Here is a 19870-nt window from a genome sequence, read left to right on the forward strand (position 1 = left end):
TTCTTCTTTGTGCAAGGTGTATTGTTTGAGACGTGTAAAAATGGGACAGGAATGATGATGCATCATCATCTGTCCCCCTGGGAAATCCCAACACAGGATGAACAAGGAATGAAGGGAAAAACACAAAGGTGTGCAGAAAGGCTGTACTTGCAGGTGAAGTTAGTGAACATGGTGGTCTAAGAAGGTGAAAGAGTGGAGAGAGGATATCTCAAACCAAGGGCAACAGCATCTTGGACAGAAAAGAAAGGGGCCGGAGTGCACAGAATGCGATTCCAGGGCAGCCCCAGGACTGCACAGAGCATGGCTCTGCCCGTACCCCATGAGGGAGCACCCCAGCAAAGCTTAGTTCCTATGAAGCTTTTGTTCCTCGGGTGTTGCTGTCATATGCCTAGAGCATTTTCACTCTGTTAAAGTCCTGTGACAAAAAGAAACAGCTATTTACTTGGAAAGAACTTTGATTTAATGAACCAGGGCTGTTACACAACACTTAGGGGATGTGAAAAGCAGAGAGCCATCTTCCCGGACAGATAGCAGCTATAGCCCTGATGGCTTCTCACAACGACATTTAGGACACTCCCTTTCTCCCCCCAGGCAGCACTTTGAAGGTTAAGGTTCAGAGCAGGCAGTGTAAGTCCTCACTGGACAGCACATGTAATTCCATCCTCATATATATCTTTAAGAAAGGGCTCTTTACAGAAAGCATCCCCCTATTAGTGTACTACAAGGCAACTGAGTCACAGAGGGGCTGAAGTGACTTGCCTAGTATCACCCAGCAAGATAACAACACAACTATGTGAACCCCACAGACTGCAGAGTGCTGTGCCAGTGCTCTGCTGTTCCTTTGGCCATGCAATCTTCGCCCTGAGGATTAAATCTCCCCAGGGTACCTTTAACAGGGCACAATACCACTGCAGACTAACATGGATTTCAAAACGAGTCATTAGTCTTCACGTTACAGCAGAGCTGTATACTGGGATGTTTCTTAGTACCGTTAAGAGATCTCTCTCAAAATTGCATGTGAAGACTTCCATTGAAATTAGTGTGCTGTTCCCTGACATATGGGTGGTTGTAGCAGTCATTCTAGAAGGCCACCTGATCCTTAAAACACTCTCAAGATTGAGAATCATAATGGAGGCAAATACTTGATCCAAAGGCCTATGAAAGTATATGCACAAGGAACTCTGCTCAGAATCAGTCATCTCGATAAACTATGTCTTGAAACAAGGATGTCCAAGGCTTGGCCTGAGGTTCCTTAGGTCAGGAATATCCTATTAAAAGACAAAACAGGAATTTTCTTCAATCCCTGCGGCTTTCAGATATCGCCTCATATCCTCACTGAATGAAGAAGAGCCACAAATTAGTACGAATGGCTTTCTTCGACAGGAATTTATTATCGTCTTCATCAAGTCTTCATTTAGGCGACTAGTGTATGTGTTTTCCTGATAGCTCCAAGGAAGTTTTTCCAGTGACGTTTCCTGAAAAGGCAAAAAGGTTTGCAGTGTGACACAGTAAAAACGACAGTCAATTGCTTACTGCCAGGTCTCCCTCCTCCCCTCAGGGTACTGCACAGGACATTCTTCACCCTCGTGACTGCATTTGGGTAGAAATGACCCACTCTGAACAAAACCAGAGTGTAACTACTGCCAAGAAGCACTGCAGAACCTTCTCCTTTGGGAACCACTTCCCACCATGCCTTCTCTATTCCCCAGTCCTAAGTCCCAAGACTACTCCTCCCTGTTGCCTCTTCCATTCCCAAGTCTCTTTAAGTCCCATCTCCCTTGACCAAAGCAACGGAAAGGAAGCCAGCCCTGCTCCAGACACGGCTCTGATCCCATGAGAAATGTCAGATCCAGTGGGACCCCCCCTACTATTAATTAGAAACTTAAGTGTTCCAATGTGATGGGAGCAGTATTCACTCTAGCAGCAGAGTGAAACACTGGGACAGGCACATATAATCCTAAAAGGGAAGATGCACCACTCAGAGCTGGAGTACAACAAACCTGTTAAGAGAAGAGACAAAAGGGAGAGATGTACATGTGGGGCAGGCTGTGTTGACAGGGGTCAGAAGGGTTTCTTGCCCTTCACTGAGTTGAATTTCAAGACCTCCTCAGGCTCTTGAGAAAGCACCGTCCTGAAAAGGGTATCTAACCTGTGTCACCAGAGACAATTGCTGATTACACTCCTACAGAACGGCTGAGGGGATGCCTAAATCACAAGTACTTTTCTCTATACCTAATTTCAGCTTGCCAAGGCCATATGTGGAACATAATGTATGAGGCAGATCCACCATGAGATACAAAAAATGATTCATCTGAGGAGCTAAAAATGCAATGGGATTCATTCCCTTAGCATAAATAATTCTTTCTATATCCTCCCTGCAATGAATCCTCATTTCTGAGGGAAATAATTTTCAACTACCAAATCTGTGCAGAACACAGGCAACTTTGGGACCAAATGAAAATGAAAAAGACTGCTCAAATCATAACACCACTGAGAGAGGTATGCCCTCATCCCATGGATTTGGCATAGAAAATAATTTTAGAGAGTGGGACACAACTTTAAAAGTTTGAAAATGGGTCAGCTGGGAAAAATAATTGCTGGGAAGTTGGTGCTAACATACTAGAAGAAGAGAGACGTAGCCATGAGCAATGAATGGAAGATAAGGACAGACTAAGGTGCTGATATTAGGAAAAAAGAAATAGTTTATTTGCTGCGAGTCTCCCAGAGCCAAGTTTTCTTTACATAAATGCTTAGGTGCAGCAACAGCTGTCAGAAGTGGGGGGAAATGGTCAATGGTGAATATGAATCAGGGGGTCCTTGCCAACAGAAGGGCTACCGAGGGGGTCAAAGAGGGACAAGCAGCAATGGTCGCTTCCCTGAAATTCTTCAGACTGCTAGCAGCATGAGAGTATTTAGTAGATTTAAGAACAGCAGCTGCTAGATCACAAAGTAGCCTTGATGACTTGGGAAAGAATTAAGATCACTGACAGAAAAGGTTCATCCAGCACACAGAACCCTCACATAAATCGACTTCATATCCATTTATTTACCTGGCTTAGAACGTAAAATATTCTGATGTTCCAGTATCGAGCCAGATCCTGGAGAAGAGGTTTCAAATAAATTGTTTCAAATGTACGGAAGCAGCCAACAAGAGTTACAAAAGTTTCATCCTCTTCATCATCTGTTATGGACTGGAGAATGGGAAGCATTGGTGCAAGGCCAGTGCCAGAAGCCAGCATGAGGAGTTCTCCGTGCTAACAACAAAACAGAATTTTGAATTAACCATTGTGACTGGAAACGAACGTGCTCATTGCCAGTTCCTCCTTCTGCCACACTGGTAAAGGGTTCCGACACAGAGAACACATCAGGTATCAGGACATGAACTGGTATATGCAAATCTCAAAATGTATTTTTCTACAAAATCCATCAAGTATTACATAAAGCACCTGCAGGATTTTTATATACCAAACTTAATGAAACTGGATTATATCCAAATATAAACATTTATAGCTTCAGCCTTCATTACAGTTCATTTATATTTCGGTTTCAGTTCAGCTGTACACTTTGCTGACCCACTGTGGGTTGACATGCAGGCAGCAGGGTGCTGTGCACAGGAGGACAGCAGGTTCCCAGCACCTTACCTACCAGTGCACCAATCCCAGAAGTGGGTCTTAAGCCAGTGTTTTGGGGTCTTCCCTCCTAAACCATCTTATGCCTACCCTGTTCCTCATAGCCGGGGATTTGGTAACCCCAACCCTCTACAACCAAAGTCTGATGGGGTGCTGGAAGCCAGAGGGCTTCAAGATGTGGAGTGCGACTACATATAGCAGAGAAGCTATCAGCACGAACAACGTCCAGATGGATTTGCTACGTACAGGAACTGGTCCAACTCCTACCAACTTCACTGAGAGCTTGAACACATCTTTTATGCACACATCCATCTGAATTTGAAATGATTTCCTTTGTGCTACACAAGACATTAATTAGTCAGAGCCAGTGGGAACACACGGTCTGTCAGATCTCGGAAGGTCAGGCCTTAAGTATGACCACCTTGCCATGAAACAGGCTCTGAAGCTTAGATGTTCACCTATCCTGACAGTCAGCAGCCTCTTGGAGGAGGCTGGTGGTGGGAAGGGGCTGCTGCTCAGGGGCTGCTCTGAGGGCAGTTTATTTCGAATGGCTTTGATCTGCCTGAATCTAAATCCTATCCTATGGGCAGCAAATAGAGAAAATAAAAAGAATTTTTACTCTGAAATTTATATTCAGGACCTTTGTTATAATTCATAAATATTAACAGTTCTTCTACAGCAAGCTGTTTCAAGGATCGCTCAGGTGCTTTGTCAACTGCACGTACAAGGATCACCCAGCCAGCCCCTGAATGCACCCACTTCTAGGCATGGCTGCTATGTTCTGTCCCAAACGATCTGGAAGCTTTTAGGAACAGAAGTGAACAGTAGCCTAACACAGCAGGGACACTATTTCAGGAAGCAGAACACAATTGCTCTGCATGGAGCTTGGCCACTGAGATTTTACAGCCCTATTTTTGCTGGTTAAAAAAAAACAAAAGAAGAAAAAGAAGAAAAGAAAGAGCAAGAAGAAATGAGGCTTTGGGATCTTAGTGACCAATGTTTCGATTCTGCTTCTCATTTGAAAGGTCAGAATTAAGTAACGAAATTAGTCTGTGTGAGAAGCCTTCCCCTGAAACTGGATCTGCCTTTCTTTGCAGAGAGCCCGGTATCAGTAGATAGGATCAGCATTTGCAGAGTGGTTGGGTGACGTGACACCTCACTGGAGCTGCTATAGTTCAGGGAACACCCAGGAGAGAAGAAGATCAACATCTCTTCTTCACTCGTGCTCAGTCACAAAACAGCAACGTGGTTCAAACACGGCAAAACCAATCTGCACTCATTGCTGGTGCAGAATAAGTTCCCTTTGTTAAACAAATCAAGAACGTTTAATGCAAGTGATGAACAGACAGCCTTGCTAATTTTCCAGTCTCCCACCCACCTCCCTCTCCTCTTCTTCCTTAAATATGCTGCAGTTCAATAAGGTCTACTTTCTCCAGCTGACTGCTAATGCTGTAGCGCCGTACAATAACCCAGGAAGTCCCTAAAATAATCATGAAAACAGTAATCAAATTGATGTCTTCCCTTTGGAGTATTAAACAAAGCTAGCTGCCACAAGCTGAAACATCCTATGTCTCTTAGGAAACTAACCTTATTAGGTCGATATGGGAACCCTCCGAACGGCCCACGCCAAAAGATTGTGTCTCCTTTTTTCCAAGTTTTTATGTATTGTGACATTAGCCCAGCTTCATAGCACTAATAAAAAACATTGCACAAAAGAAAAGAATAATTATACTCTGCTGGAAAGTTTCCCAGCTTAAAGTCGATTATAAAGTTATCTACATTTAAACGAGAAGGGGGCAAAAAACATTTCATGCATTTAAAAAGAAAGAAAGATAGTTCTATTTGAAAAAATAATTCAAAGTTATACCCAAAACAAAGACATTTAAATTAAATCATATTGGATCCATTCCAGCTTGACTATAATGTAAACACAACCCACTCTCATGCAGTCTGAATTTCCAAAACTGGAAAAAGCTTATCAGAGTTCTTGCTTACAAAGCACACAGAGAAGAGCGTCTTGAATGCAAAGCACAGTCCAAGTCTTCAAGTGTTCTCCAGATCTCCGGGTATGGAATCTGGAAATGCCCTCTGGGTACTGATAGTTATATAAACACTGCATAGCTCTTTCTTTATTTCAGTCTCTCAAATGCTGTGTTGATACAATTAGTGACCCAAAGTCAGGTTTCTCATTTATAAAACTCTGTTTTCAGAACAGATCATCTGGATGCTAAGGGATGCCTCCACATTTCAAAAATATATATGTTAATTTGGGCCTCACAGAAGAAAAACATTGGCAAAAAAAACGCTTCACTTTCTACCAGGCACAAAAGAAACATTATCTAGGCTTTTTCCACACAGGAATGCTAGCTTCACTTGTGACTGATGAGAAAGGGTCAGTGCTTGCAAGAAAAAGAGAAGCAAGGAGATGCTGAAAAATGAAGGGCTTATCCAAGCAGTCTTGTTGCTGGATGTAATGTGCTCTCTTGCTCGCTCTCTATGTGTGCCCTATTTGTGCGATGACTTTATGGTTGACCAGAATGAATACGCGCAAAAGAATGGCCACACTTTATGGGGTCTGGCCAGAGAACAACGTCTGGCCCACCCCACAAGAGCAGATAAGGCTAACAGTGGTGGCAGACAACTGGTCTCGCACACAGGTGATGCCACTGATAAGCCTGAGGAAGAGCCACACAACCGGAGGTCAGAAGATGGGATGTGACACAAGCCTTCAAAGTCTCCAGCCCACATAACCTGAGAGAAAGGTACTTTGGGGTGTTTTCTGCACACACGTTGGACAGAAGCCCAGCTCCACACCCCAGCGCCTTGGCTGGCCACCAAGCAGCACTGCAGGCAAACAAAACTGGTGAACCACAAAGCAGCTAAAAAAAAGTGAGCGAGCGAGCAAGCGTGTGTCTGCACTTGCAAGCAATGTTGGCTAATAAAGAGCACGGATACTCTTCCCCTTGTAACAACCTCACTTAAATAAGATATCTTAGCCATTAAGATCTATTTGCACTGGTTGTTAGATTCAAAATGTAAATGCATCATATACATACATCCAGGTTCTGAGTTACTGTCAGAAACATTTTATGTTCAGAGGACCCTGGGCTGGCACTTAGTTTCGTGCAAACAGTGTGTGGTTGCATCAAAGAAACAGTGTTTGATACTTACCTTCTTCAACCATACATGGAAACCCAAGACAAGTGGAAAAAAGTCAGCCCCACCTTATGGCCCGTTCCCAATGGAACATGCTAATGGCAACTAAAACAATCCTTCTTTCACCAAAATTATTTCCAAAAATTGAAGTGAGAAGTGATTGAGTGGGATTAAAATGAATTTTTCTAAACAAAAAGAAAAAAAATAATTATTTCCTGGGGGAAAACTTCTACACCCAGTTTTACATGGAGAGAAACCCTAACATTATAAAATCACTCAAAAAGAGGGTTATGCTCTGTAAATGGCAACTCCCTCACTCTTAACTGTAGTATCACAAATGCAATGCTATAATAACAGGAGACAGAAGGGTTTGAACAGTGCTTGGATTGCATAGTAATAATAATAATATAGTACTTTCCAAAATTGCCTGAATAGTGTGAAATATACCACAACCTACAGAGTGAGTTATAAAAATGGCTGCTTTACACTAGGTGTTACCAACCTCTTTTGTCACTGCCAGAGAGTAACTATAGCTCCCTTTGGGATGAAAGGTTCTATATAAAGGAAAGGTATCATTACAATCATTACTATTATTATTGAAATGCAAAACCTGTGAGTAATAAGCAAGTATACATGAAATTTCACAGTCATCTTGTGAATGTATCCTATTAATACAACTCAAATGCAATGTTTCTCTCCCCTACCACACACCAATTGCCACAAGAATGGTGAAAGGACCCTCCCACAGGTGTCTTATACAAGCTGTACACATTTCTAAAGAACAGGGCTTTCGTTTGAACATACAACGCATAATAGACCTCCAAAATGTGAAATCCTGGAGGACAGGCAGAGGACAAATGGTCATTTTGTGCAAGCCACCCGGGACACTCAGCTATCAGACTTTCACACCTATACTGAAGTCTGTGTCTGCCCTGAGGAATCACTAGTGACATACAAATACAATATCAGAAAAATCTTCAATTCGATATTCGCCACACAAAATGATTATTTATAAGGGCCCTGCAGACTTTATTCAGACAATTTTCCAACCAAGTTCTCCTATAAAATCCTTTTGAACTCAACCAGCATTTTCTGGTTGCCTCCAGAAGGGCTAGGACGCTCATCCAAAATGGGGCTTTGCCACCGTGTCCACCCTGGTAGGTGCAGCCTGTGCCTGTGGGTTACCTCTCTGCCCCGTGGGCCACGGGGACACTTCTCAGACTGCAGGCAGCTCCAGAGCCCTACACGCACATCAGGAACAGCTGCCTGTTTTCTTTCCATATTTCTCACCAAAATGAAAGCTTTTTATGAAAAATGTCCTTAATGCAAAATAAGGCTGGGAGAGTAAGGGCTGGGCAATGACTTTCCAAAATCAGTGGTTCAACTGGGCAGACTGCTGGGTGTGATTTCAAAGACAGATTGAAAAGGCAAAATGAAATCAGGGAGGTGGAATGGGCACCTCTTTCCACACCGGCAACTGCAAGGCTCCCGAGAGGCTCTCTCAAACGCTTAGCAGGGCTTATGCTGCAAAGCAGTTGTTTGTGTGTCACCTTCTTCTGCTTTCAGTTTTGTGGGAGAAAAAAAAAAAAAGAAAAAAAAAAAGAAAAAGCAATTTTTATCAGCAAAGCACAACTGCTTCAAAACAACACAGAAACAGCCCATGAGGGATTTGACAGAGTCTCACTTGAAGTACTGACAGCGTGCTTGGTTCCTAAAAGAAAACAGCGTCCCCAGCACCTTCCACTCTAATCTATATTGTATAGACTTACTTACTTTCACTAAAACTTCAAAGTAACCTTCTGCATTCCTTGGGCTAATCGGAGTGTAGGCTCGCTGGACCTCCAAACCGTTCACCTCTCCTCTGAGAAGAGAAATACAGGAAGCCACTGTAACTCGTGTCATTGCCAGGTATTACCAACACTTGTGCTTTTCCCTGGGGAGATGAGGCAAGGCTGAGGGAGGCAGCAGATCCTCTTCCCAATGGCCCAGCCTGTGCACAGATGCACAACATTTCCCTGTGAGATGTACAAATCGATGGGGGACATAACTTCTAAATGCATCTATTGTTTTCCTGGTGCTGGCCCCATCTGTACCCCACACTCAGCTCTTGGACACGTCCATGGAAGGAGGCTTGAGATGTTTTATGAGAAACTGTTCAGTGCGCAAGAGTGGGAAAGGAAAAAGAAAATGCTTTCTTGGTAAGTGTGCTATTCCTTTTGGACTGGGGTATACCTTTCTTTCTGTGTTTGGACAGCATCTGGCAATTAACTAATGAAATTTAGGGCACAGCCTTAAATTGAGCTCTTGTCAATATACACTGTATTATCATTTAAGTCTTCTCTTTCCATAGAATGTATCCACATTGCTCTTCACTACTGACTATGTTAATTGACGGACGTGACCAAACCCTTTCCTCTGCTGCATTAGGAGAGAGGGTGGAATGAGAAGCATGTACTTTCAGCAGCCAGCCAGCTGTATACATCAGCTGTTAACGTACAAATAACGTCAACAGATACAGATCAATGGCATCATACCATGACTTTTTCTAACTGGCAATGATCACCACAGATGGCTGAGAGAGACATAAACTTTTCCCAAGTGACCCCTTTCTGGCAAGCAATAAACTACGCAGGAGGGTTGTTTTTCTAGAAATCGGGAGATGCCTGGACATCAGAAATAACACCATGGGTGCTGAGTTACCCCAAGATACAGACCCTAAAATACTGAGCCCTGGGGTTAGCGCAGCTCATTGTCTTCTTTCCAACATGCTGGAGTAAATCATCTGTTGTAACATCTATTCTTTGACTCTTTCTGCAAATGGATTTTCTTAATCACACCTAGTTCTTTCTGACCCACCGATGCAAGGATAATGCTGAAGAAAAATACAGCTTTGGAATGGCTTTTAACATAAAATTAGTAGAACTAATGAGCTCACGAGGCCTTTCATCTGTATCATCATGGAGCTATAGAAATTATGATTTGCCCGGTATGAAGGCTTTGTCTATTGACAAAAACCTATATATTAGGTTACATAATGCAGACTGTTTAACTAGCACAGAGAACAATACCTTAACACGATATGTTGTCCTAAACTCAATCGCAGACTGCTATTTCCCGGTAATTCAAATTTGTACTGGTAGGTGTCCTCTGTTAGCTGCTCCACTGAGCTTATGTTGAATGCAGTAAATGTATCTGGATTTAGTTCTGAATTATTGCTCTGCAAGAACAACAATAAATAATTACTTGGTTAGATGGTGTCTTTTATTATTTCAATTTTCTTTGGAAGCAAACGTGTATGCTAATTTAGTGCCTGAGATACTGACTCCAGAAGAACGCATATTAAATGCTAGGGCCCAGTGCAAATTTCAGCTCTCTGCTGATTCATTATGGTGTTCTGCAGTATGCATTCTGGGATCTTGGATCCCCCCCCCTTTAAAATTACATTTTTACACCTTACAGCAAGGTCATCTTATTATGACTCATTGCACTCATTTTCTCGTGTCTGGAAACAAACAGAAATAATACTGCTAAAAGAGCTGAGCACTGCTTTGGGGGCAACTTTGAAACCTACTGATGACCATTCGGAATAGGAAATACTGTTAGCTGTTTCAACACCGAACATTTTTGCTTGACCCAGCACAGTAAATCTTACGTAACAGGGCACTGACAAGCTTAAAATTACACTCTGAAGACTATTTGAATACCAGGCCATGCACAATGCAAGCTTTCTCATTCTCAAAATAAGAATCTAAATACCAGGAAAAGACAAAAAAGGTCAGGAAAGTGGAACTTCTTGGAGGAAACCATCAGCAGAGAAAATTGTAATTCTTTGCATCTTTCCCTCTGTTCCCACTTTTCACAGAGGTTTGCTCTGTCTGCCTGGGGGACGCTTCCGCAGCACATGGTCTGGCAGAAGCTGCAGACCCAGGGCTGTAATGCGACACCAGGGCGAACTCGACACTTGGAAAATCACATTACAGCAGGGAGAGAGCAGGCAGGGGGAGCGGGTCTGGGAAGGCTGAGTTTGGGGAATTACATTTAGTCTTAAGACACCTCTTTAATCTATAGCGGCATCCCTCACCCACCAGCACAACCCCACATGCTAGCAAGTACATGATCAAAGCGCTGGCTCTAGGACACGATGAAGACAAATTGACCTGCTCCTTCTTTTCCGTGAGGAGGCTTTTGTCTTGCTTTGCTTTGGCCCTTTCCCATCGTGCAAGATCCATCTCATATACATCATAAATGCAGGGTTTGCAGCCGCTGCCACAGCACTGGGATGGAGAAGGTTCCTGGGGTTTGAGAGCCAGCCACTCATCCTCATTTCCACTCATTGTCTGCAAAACACAAGCCTTGCATCACAAACAGCAGGATCAAGAGAAGCACGTGCTCATCAGCTGAGCGTTACTTGGAGAAGGACAGAGAAATCTCTCTCAAGCATCTTGCGTGCGTATCTCAGGGGAATCAGAAAACTGCAAACCTGCGAGCTGAACTGCTGCCTGCAATGCTCCATTTCTGCTCAAGCGCCCGCTGCCTCTGCTCTGCGCGGCGCAGATCACCAGACACCGCCAGCCCTGAGCTGCAAAGCAGAACCCAGCTGGCCTTCCCAGCAAGAGCTACCTTCAGCAGCAGGCTCCTGCCTGCCCTGCCACCGAGGTGGTGATTTCTAGCAAAAGAGTGGCCCAGTCACCTGGAGCAGGAATATCCTAAAAATCTGCAGCTCAGTCCACGAGAAGGGCTAACGAGCCCCAAACTCTGCCAGAGCACTGCTTTAAAACGGAGGGAGGGCACAGAGCTGAAGGTGGGTTGTAGAGCCAAGAAGCTACAAGAAAACAGTAAATCCACAGGCAAATGAACAAACAATTTGGTTATAAGCAGATTTGGCTCTGGCTTTAAATGTAGACATGTAGGAAAAGGCAAGAAGCACGCGCAGCATGATTTTCATCTCCTACCCTTGGCCCACACAGAGCTACACCCGGCGAGTGCTCCTCCAACAAAAATCGAGATGCCGACCTCTCAGGGATTCTGTTATTTTTATACAACGGTTTAACAGTATCCCCAATACATTTATATTGGTACCATTTAAACAAAAGGTCTGGAGGAAATTATAAAACCACGGGTGACGAGGCTGAAGAAAAGCACACTTAGCACTCGGAGCACCTTCATTTCCAAGCTCCCGTGCAAGCATTAATTAATCTTCACCCCTGTGCGAGAAGGACGATAATTTGGATTTGGCAGGGGGAGAAGAGGAAGCCAGGGGATTGCCTGCCGCGCTCCCGGCCGGTTTCGTGTGCCCGGGCTGGGAGGCGAGGGCTTGGTGCGAGCAGCCATTGCTCAGGCTGGGGACCCGGCGGGGGCTTTTTGCTCAGACAAACTGCCCGAGGGGCGTTTTTGAGGGGAAATTCGGCCAGAGACAAAGATGGAAGACGCTGTTAGTCAGGGGCTCGGCCACGTTTGTTGTGCTTTGTGCGTTCACTGGGGGTTTACATGCGCCCACGGTCCCCACGGCCTCGGGCTGCCCACAGCGCCCGGAGGGGCCGCAGCTCCCCACACTCCCCCCCCGTCCCGGGCTTCTCCCCTCCCTCCTTCCCCCTCTCCTCACTTACCCCCGCACCTGCCCTTCCTCCCGCCCCTCCTCCGCGCCATTGGCCGACCTCCCCCATCTCTCGCCTCCCATTGGCTCCCTCCTGTGTCACTCACCACGGCCAGCGGCGCGGCCCCGCCCCCCGTCCGCCCTCCTGAGGGCGACAAGATGGCGGCGGCGGCGGCCCTTGAGGCGATGGCGGCGGCGGCGGCGCTGAGGCGGGCGGTGGGGGCCGGGACCCAGACCCGCGGCATCGTCACCCACACGGGGCCGCCCCGTCCCCGCGGGCCGCTGCCCCGCACGCCTTGGACCACCCGCGGGCCGCCCCCGGAGGTGCTGTCCCGCAGGGCGGAGCGGCGGCCGGTCCGCGAGCAGGTGGAGCTGGACGCGGTCACGTACGCGGGCCGGCAGCACCGGGTGCCCGGCCTGGCCCGGCCCCGCTTCCCGACCTGGCAGCGCGGCTGGCACGACCCCTGGCACTCCCCCGGGCCGCGCTACGAGGACATGGCGCTGCGCAAGGAGCGCGGCTGCTTCGTGTGCCACCAGCGGGTCCGCATGCTGGAAGGTACCCGCGGCGCCCGGGCCGCCTCCCTCGGTGCAAAAATAAATGAAATACAGGTTATTTTTCCTCTTAGAAATCCATGCTGCGCACCCCTGCCAACCCGCCCGCTGGTCTCAGTAACAGGCCCGCTATTTTAATGGGAACGGCCTCAAGTTGTGCCAGGGGAGGTTCAGGTTGGAAATTCGGACGTGTTTCTTTTCATAAAGAGCGGTCAGGCGTTGGGAAGGGGTGCCCAGGGAGGTGGTGGAGTCGCCGTCCCTGGGGGTGTTCAAGGAAATTTGGACGTGGTGCTTGGGGACACGTTTTGGTGGGTGACATTGGTGGCAGGGGACGGTTGGACCAGATGATCTTGAAAGTCTTTTCCGACCTTAATTCTCCGATTCTAGGGGTTCGGCAAGCGCAGTGGCTCACCAAGACGAAGCTGGTGCAAGGTTTGCCTCCGTCGGTGCTCAGCATCGTCAGTGACCCAGCTCACCAGCTCCAGGACCAGGATGAGGCAGTTCACCGTGCGATCGCACACGCACGGCTCTGGGAGACGACAGAAGTTTCTCCCAGCAGAGAAAAGTATTGGTAAGTTCTCAGTCCTGCGCATGGCTTTAGTGTAAGCCAGCCATTAAGAAGATGGTTTAAGAACCAGAGTTTTTAACACTACAAAGAAACTCATGCATGGATCTACTCCTGAGAGATTCACTTACCGTGCAAAACTGTCAGAGCCTTTGTATAAGGTTCTCACCTTATAAAAAAAACAAAACAACACAGGTCTGAATGTTGACAGTAGTACCAATGTAAACACGTACGCTCTATTAAAGCTCCTTTTAGGCCAAGGTCTCTGTTTCTACTTGAGATACAGTTCTAGCTGATTCAGAATGTCAGTTTTTAAATAACTAATGGTAAGCATTACCTCTGCCAACTTGGAACCAGTCTGGTTTGTTGGGTATTAGTCTGAAATCTGTGTTAACCGTTTGGAAATGTTATGCTGTTATATATTTTACAGGCAGTAGTGTTCTATAGCATTCACATCCCAGAAGCATCTGCCTACCATGATAATATTTTTACTTTATGTAACCTTTTTTTTTTTCTCTTCTTATTCTAAAGCCCTGTGCTGTTTGAAGACTTGATACATTTGTGCCGGTTAATGACAATGAAGTATCCTTCCCTGGCTAAAAGAATGTTGGCTAGGAACTACAGGATTGCCGCTGTGTGGGAAAGAGGTTGGTTGCTGCTGGGGTGGAAGCCTTTGGTTCTTTTGGTTAAGGTGAGAGGGGTAACAAAGTCACTAGCTTGAAAGCCGAAGACCTGGAAAAAATGAAACAATTTCTGGAACCGAGCAATTCTTCCAGTTTTAAACAGTGCTGTAAGGATAGGCATGGTGACAGGGTACTTGCCCCAAGATTATTGAGGTGTCAGACAACATCAACATGACAGGGGGAGAAGAGAGCCGGTGTCTTAGAACTGGTTATTTATTTTTGGCATCCAAATCTGTTCTGTTGTCTTTGTAAAATATGCTTAGTTAAGAAACTAATGCTAGTAATTAACGCTGCTATTTTGGAAAAAGAACCCACGGCGGAGCTGCTATTCAAGATTAGTCTGGAGGCGAGGGGGAGAGAGTGGGCCTTGCAGAACAAAGACTTACTAGAATGCTGTTACCCAAAAGGAAACGTACGCCTTGCCCTGATGTTGTTTTAGTGATGTCTGAATACCGTCTAATTTCCCTCCCCAGAATCCTTTCTCCTTCAGGTCCGTGGCCTGAACGGAATACTTATGAACTCTGTGGCCCCGATACCACCAGTAGCCTCCAAGGAGGAGATACTGGCCACCGAAGAGCATGTTCTGGAGACCTTCTATCCCATCTCGCCTACAATTGATCTTCAGGAAGTGAATGTGTACAGGGAGCTCAATGACACAGGTACATCTGGCAGTTGAAAATAATTTTCTAGCAGTCCTTGCCTTTGGGGCAGGTGTCTGTGGGAGTGGACGGGAAGGGGAGCAGCGGAGCTGGGCGCAGGGTGTGCAGTGCAAGCACTCCAGACCAGTGGCAAGTTTACCCCGGCCTAGGCAGTTCTGTGGAGAAAAACCCGGGCAAATTACTCAAACAGTTCCTGAAGATATGGGAGAAAACGTTGGCCGTGTTGTCTCTTACCGAGCGATTTCTGACGTGGTTATCTGCCGTTTAGGTTTCAAAGATGGTTATCCATACCCTCATCCTCACACTCTGTATTTCCTGGAATCGGCCAACGTTCGCCCTGACAGGTTCAGACCAGAACAGCTTCGTGCTAAAATGCTGATGTTTGCTTTCGGCAACGCACTGGCAAAGGCTAGGGTGCTGTATGGGGTACGTATCGGAGACTGCTGCTCTCCTGCTTTCTTCTTTCTCTAGCACTGCGGCTAGGGGAAGGAACTGTGAAATTCCCTTGCCATGGCGGGTACAGTAGTTTTCAAATCTGCACTGATGTTACTATATCATAGCTTCCCACTCGGGGGGTCTGACTAACCTTCAGGAATGGTTACTGCTGATCTAAAAAAACACCTCGGCAATGAGCGCGTTCATGATGTAACATGCACCGGAGCAGTAATAGGTAGGAAGCAGGGTGTAGAACTTAACCCATCCGACAGCTCAGTATGCAAATTGATACTTCGTTGCTGGCTGAAGGAAGAATTTTAATTAAAATCCAAAATCTACATTCAAAACATGTTTGACTAGAGTAATTTTCTGGGCAAGGTAACAATACATTTATTAAAAACTTGGCTTTAAACCAAGTAGAAGATGCAGAATCAGCAACTAGTCATACAGTTTTTGTGGTAACTGACTTCTCCTTCTTCCCTTCTTTCCTAGAACGATCCCAAGGTTTTGGAGCAGCCGATAGTGGTGCAGAGTGTTGGCACAGATGGCCAGCTCTTCCAGTTCATGGTGTTCCAGTTAAATACAACAGACCTCGTGTCTAGTGATGGCATAAAGAATCTCGTCTGGATTGACTCTGATCAGAATCTGTATGAAAAAGCCCAGTGTGTTCCAGAAGTCAAGAAGAGCGTTGTTACGGTAAGCAAACCGGGGTGAAACAGCCCTGGATGGGGAAGTGGCCCTGGAAGTACAGCCCTCTCATCTCTGCCAGAGGTTTGGGAGCTGGCAGAAGGCTGTGGCACGGGTTTTAAACCAGCTGAAGGGAGCTGACGCAGGCACCGGCCCCGTTCTGACTGGAGAGCCTTAAGCAGGTGTAACTGCCAGCGAGTATTTGTACCGCCGAGGCACCGCACGGCGTACGAGCCGCAAGCCAAGCTTAATACGAACTCCTCCACAAAGATCACCCCATCTGTAACCTACCATCTCCTAGCAGGCTTGTTTAAAATCAACTTGTGCTCTGACGAAGGAAGTGCTTACATGCAACTGTCAGCTTCGCTGTCGAGTAAACAGAGCACAGTTACACGGGGGGGGCGTCTCACTTTGGTGGGCAGCGTTGGTGCTGTCTGAGACTTACACCAGTGGAAGTACCTACACACAAACCGTTTGGGGAGGGAGAGCACGATTTGGAAGCTACCACCTTTATTCAAGTGCATTTAAAGCCATTGTTTGTCTACATTAATTACTTCGCTGCAAACTGAGCATCCATGTCTTCTCTCTGCAGAAGCCCGCTGGAATATATGGCTTTCAGCCAGAAACATTCAAGAAGTTTCTGGCACTGTATCTGCATGGAGCTGTGTGAAATTCAGCTCAAAAGAAGATTCTTCACCAACTGTACCTGCTGCTTCTCTTTGCCAGAACCATCACATATTTAAAGAAAGGTGGATTGGTTTACTTTCAAAAATAAATTATATTGCTACTGAAAGTAAATTTTTTTTTTTTTTAAACAAAGTTGTGCCTGAAGAAGTTTTCATTTGAGGGGCTTACCTCTGGTGTCTGGTTAGAGTCATCCAGTGCGTCCTCCTGCTGCCTAGAACCAGTCTGATTCCTTTGCACAGCTTCTGCTCTCCGTGTGCCTTGCACGTACTGCCCGGTGCTTAGTTCCCAAATTATTTAATCCTCAAGCTTGCTTTGTCGAATTTAGAACCACAGTTCTTTTACCTCTCCCGATACTGATGAAGAAACCTATCCATTTTGGGAAAGCGATGTAGAACGTAGCATGAAACTTTGGTGCCTGGTAACGGGTATTTGCTGCTAAAAACAGGAATTTCTTCCTGCCACTCAGAGTTAAGTGAGCAGGAAGCATATTCGTTTTAAGATGGGAGGATTAAGTGTGTTTTTTGTAAAATGGAGGCTAAATTAGCTCCAACCAAATGTAAAATGTTTTGCAGCTCTGCACTGATACCCTTCAGCACATGGGAAGGCATAGGACAGCCTGCGCTATTTTAAGGTGTGGAAGAGCACATTTCCAAGAAATCCATAATCGCTGCAGAATCCTGTGTCAGAGACTGGTCTGTGCTTTGTGATCCTGCCTGACCATCTGGATGAACATCTCAGCTGCGGGTTCCCGTCTCAGGCTATCGAACAGCTCCCCTCCGCAGGTTTCAGAAAACAGATTTTCACTAGTCAAACCTGAGATCAACAGTTGCACACAATGACTTGGATACATCTCTAAGTTAAATTAAAAAAATCCCTCAGTAGCGGGGAGCAAATGCTTCAAAGAGAAATAATTTAGCGAGCGTTGCGTTGGTCTAATTCTGCCTGTTCGAGGGCTGCCCGTTTCAGCTCATCTGTTTAAACCCGTAATTTACACCCGGTTATTTAGGAGCGCATTTTAATAGTTGTGCTTTGTGGAGCTTGTTTCTGAAGGCGTTTCCTTTCAGTTTCATTTAGGTTGGCTCTGTTGTGCCGCAGAGACCCTGCTGCACAGCTCTAGGGAACAGCCCGCGGGCTGGTGCCGTCCCCTCACCCTTCCTGCCTTGGGTCAGTGCCCGTCTGAGGGAGGTGACCCTGCTGCGCAGCGAGCGGCGCGGTCACAGCGGCGTCAGCATTCCTGAGCAGACCACTTTCACTGAAGAGACATGCTAAGAGACTGATGGCAGTAAAGAGGGGCATGAAGGAACTGAGCACCTTGCATGCTTGTAGCAGGCGTGGAAGCCTGAAGATGGTCTTTATGGGAAAGAGCCAAAGTCCCTTTAGATGCTTTTACCGCTCCACAGAGCAATGGCTGTTAGTAACGGCAGCAGAAGAGCACAAACCAAGCAAAGCTGGAATCCTGCCTTCTCCAAGACACAGCAGAGGCAAAGCCAGAGCACAGGGAGGGATGGACGAGGGCAGAACTTGGCAGTTTTGAAAAATGGCAGAGGCAGTAAGACATTGGGCAGTCAGAAGGGGAATGAGTTCACTTCAAGTGCTGGCTTCGGTCACAAGAGGCCTGAGAAATCCACGTGAGATGACTTGAGATGAACTCAAGCTGGGCAGCGCAGGGCTCCTGGGACGGGTGCAAGGGGGGTGGGAGTGGGAGGAAGACGACAGGTCAGGGAGGCACATCTGGGTGGGCATCAGTAAGTTATAAAGGCTCGTCAGCAGATGAGTGGCATTACCTCAGCAAGAACCAGCCATTAACTTTTAATGAGCGGCAGGCGGGGAGCAGAACGCGCGAGAAGAGGACAGAACGCGCAAGAAGAGGACAGCTCGCGCCTGCGAGGGGGACCCGGAGGTGCCCGGAGGGACGCGCTGCAGCGATGCGCCGGGGCTGGGCTCCTGCCTGCCCGGGGATGTGCGCGGGTGCACGGCCGTTCCCCACCGAAGCCCCTGGTAGCTGCATTTGTGGCGCGTCCCACCTGCGTGAGCACTTTCGGACACGCCGATGGAGCCAGCCAAGGGACAAAGTGCTGACGGCACCGGTGGCCGAGCGGCTGATGACAAAAGCCTCCTGCTAACGCCTGCCGCGATGCTGCCCAGGCTGTCCCCAGGGACCCTTTTCGGGCTGCTCCCACTCGCCCAGCTCCTGTGCCAGCAGTCTCAACAGGTATCCAGCACGCAAATACTTCGCAGGCTGAATCCCTCGCGCCGTGCAAGGCGAGAAGTGTTTCCTCCCCACCACCTTCCCCTGGCTCGCGCCTGGTACAAACCCGAACTCCGCGGGCTGCGCTAGCAGGCACACGCTGTACCCGACCCGCAGCCCCTGCTTGCTCGCAGCCACCTCCCGCCTTTAATTTAATGAAAACCGACGTGGGAGACGGTTCATCATCCCTGAGCTCGGGCTCAGGAGGCTTGTCAAGGAGGGAACGTGGCAGGTTCTCAGCGCGGTGTTTAACGAAATGAGCCTGCGACCCTGCAGGGAGGGTCTCTACACCCTGTGAGGGCAGCCAGCACGCAGGCATGGTGCCAGCTGCCCCGCTCGTGCCACTGTCACCGCAGACCCCGGTGACAGTCCCTGGTTCCTGCATGCACCAGCTCTAAACACCCGCAGGGGCCACGTCGCCGAACCTCTCCTCGTGCAAGAGAGGGATGGGAACACACGGCCCCAGCCCTGACATCTCCAGGTATGAACCCAACACGGGCGTCTGAGCTTCTCCGGCCTGTGACGGGGAAACCCTGGGGGACAGGGTGTAAAAAAAATAAAATAAAATCCCCCTTTTTAGCCCCAGAAAGCTTCTCTGTACACCCTCACCTGCAGCCCATGCCCTCACCTTGCTCTACCAGCAGTGCACCCTTGGTGTGTGCACAAAAAGAATATTTTCTTGGGCTAAAAGCTCAATTTTCTTCTAAATGCTTAAATAGAGACAACCTGAGAGAGCACCATTAAACGAACCTCCTCTCCCCAGCCACTCCAGTCTTACTCCAGGGGCCGCACTGCAAGCACAGCACCTACACAGCACGTACCTGCCCCGAAATCTCGCCCTGCACAGCCCCCCCACCCCAAAACGTGCCCCCCAGCACCCCGCTGGGCTCCGAGCCTCGAGAAGCGCCTGCTCCTCCAGAACCCACGCGCGCGCCTCTTGCCGCCAGCACCAGGAACAAACTGCAGCGCACCGAGG

General features: G+C 47.4%; 2 protein-coding genes and 1 long non-coding RNA gene across 3 annotated transcripts; 2 read left to right on the plus strand and 1 right to left on the minus strand.

The window, feature by feature from the left end:
* Positions 1 to 442: 442 nt before the first annotated feature.
* LOC121074065 (NADH-cytochrome b5 reductase-like) lies at positions 443 to 12455 on the minus strand. Its single transcript, XM_040565756.1, has 7 exons — positions 12392 to 12455; positions 10943 to 11122; positions 9854 to 10002; positions 8559 to 8646; positions 5217 to 5321; positions 3051 to 3254; positions 443 to 1475 (listed from the first exon to the last, which is right to left on the minus strand). The coding sequence occupies exons 1-7, from the start codon at positions 12446 to 12448 to the stop codon at positions 1272 to 1274; spliced, it is 987 nt and encodes a 328-aa protein (XP_040421690.1). The 5' UTR covers positions 12449 to 12455; the 3' UTR covers positions 443 to 1271.
* LOC121074066 lies at positions 8559 to 9847 on the plus strand. The gene is made up of 3 exons (XR_005822082.1): positions 8559 to 8693; positions 8890 to 8983; positions 9136 to 9847. It is a non-coding gene; the product is annotated as an uncharacterized LOC121074066 (long non-coding RNA).
* A 61-nt stretch (positions 12456 to 12516) lies between the features above and the next one.
* MRPL37 (mitochondrial ribosomal protein L37) lies at positions 12517 to 16747 on the plus strand. Its single transcript, XM_040565755.1, has 7 exons — positions 12517 to 12934; positions 13318 to 13501; positions 14027 to 14142; positions 14652 to 14837; positions 15106 to 15263; positions 15765 to 15968; positions 16552 to 16747. The coding sequence occupies exons 1-7, from the start codon at positions 12538 to 12540 to the stop codon at positions 16627 to 16629; spliced, it is 1323 nt and encodes a 440-aa protein (XP_040421689.1). The 5' UTR covers positions 12517 to 12537; the 3' UTR covers positions 16630 to 16747.
* The last annotated feature ends 3123 nt before the right edge of the window (positions 16748 to 19870 follow it).

Source organism: Cygnus olor, chromosome 8 (assembly GCF_009769625.2).
Source record: "Cygnus olor isolate bCygOlo1 chromosome 8, bCygOlo1.pri.v2, whole genome shotgun sequence".
NCBI lineage: Eukaryota > Metazoa > Chordata > Aves > Anseriformes > Anatidae > Cygnus > Cygnus olor.

Excerpts from the sequence above, each read along its gene's own strand:
- LOC121074065 (XM_040565756.1), bottom strand. The coding sequence starts at position 12,448 with ATGGGGGAGGTCGGCCAATGGCGCGGAGGAGGGGCGGGAGGAAGGGCA. Across the intron at positions 11,123-12,391 it reads GAGGAAGGGCAGGTGCGGGG|ACAATGAGTGGAAATGAGGA; the intron begins GTAAGTGAGGAG and ends TGTGTTTTGCAG. Across the intron at positions 5,322-8,558 it reads ACTTTGAAGTTTTAGTGAAA|TGCTATGAAGCTGGGCTAAT; the intron begins GTAAGTAAGTCT and ends GTTTTTTATTAG.
- MRPL37 (XM_040565755.1), top strand. The coding sequence starts at position 12,538 with ATGGCGGCGGCGGCGGCCCTTGAGGCGATGGCGGCGGCGGCGGCGCTG. Across the intron at positions 13,502-14,026 it reads CCCAGCAGAGAAAAGTATTG|CCCTGTGCTGTTTGAAGACT; the intron begins GTAAGTTCTCAG and ends CTTATTCTAAAG. Across the intron at positions 14,143-14,651 it reads TGCCGCTGTGTGGGAAAGAG|AATCCTTTCTCCTTCAGGTC; the intron begins GTTGGTTGCTGC and ends TTCCCTCCCCAG.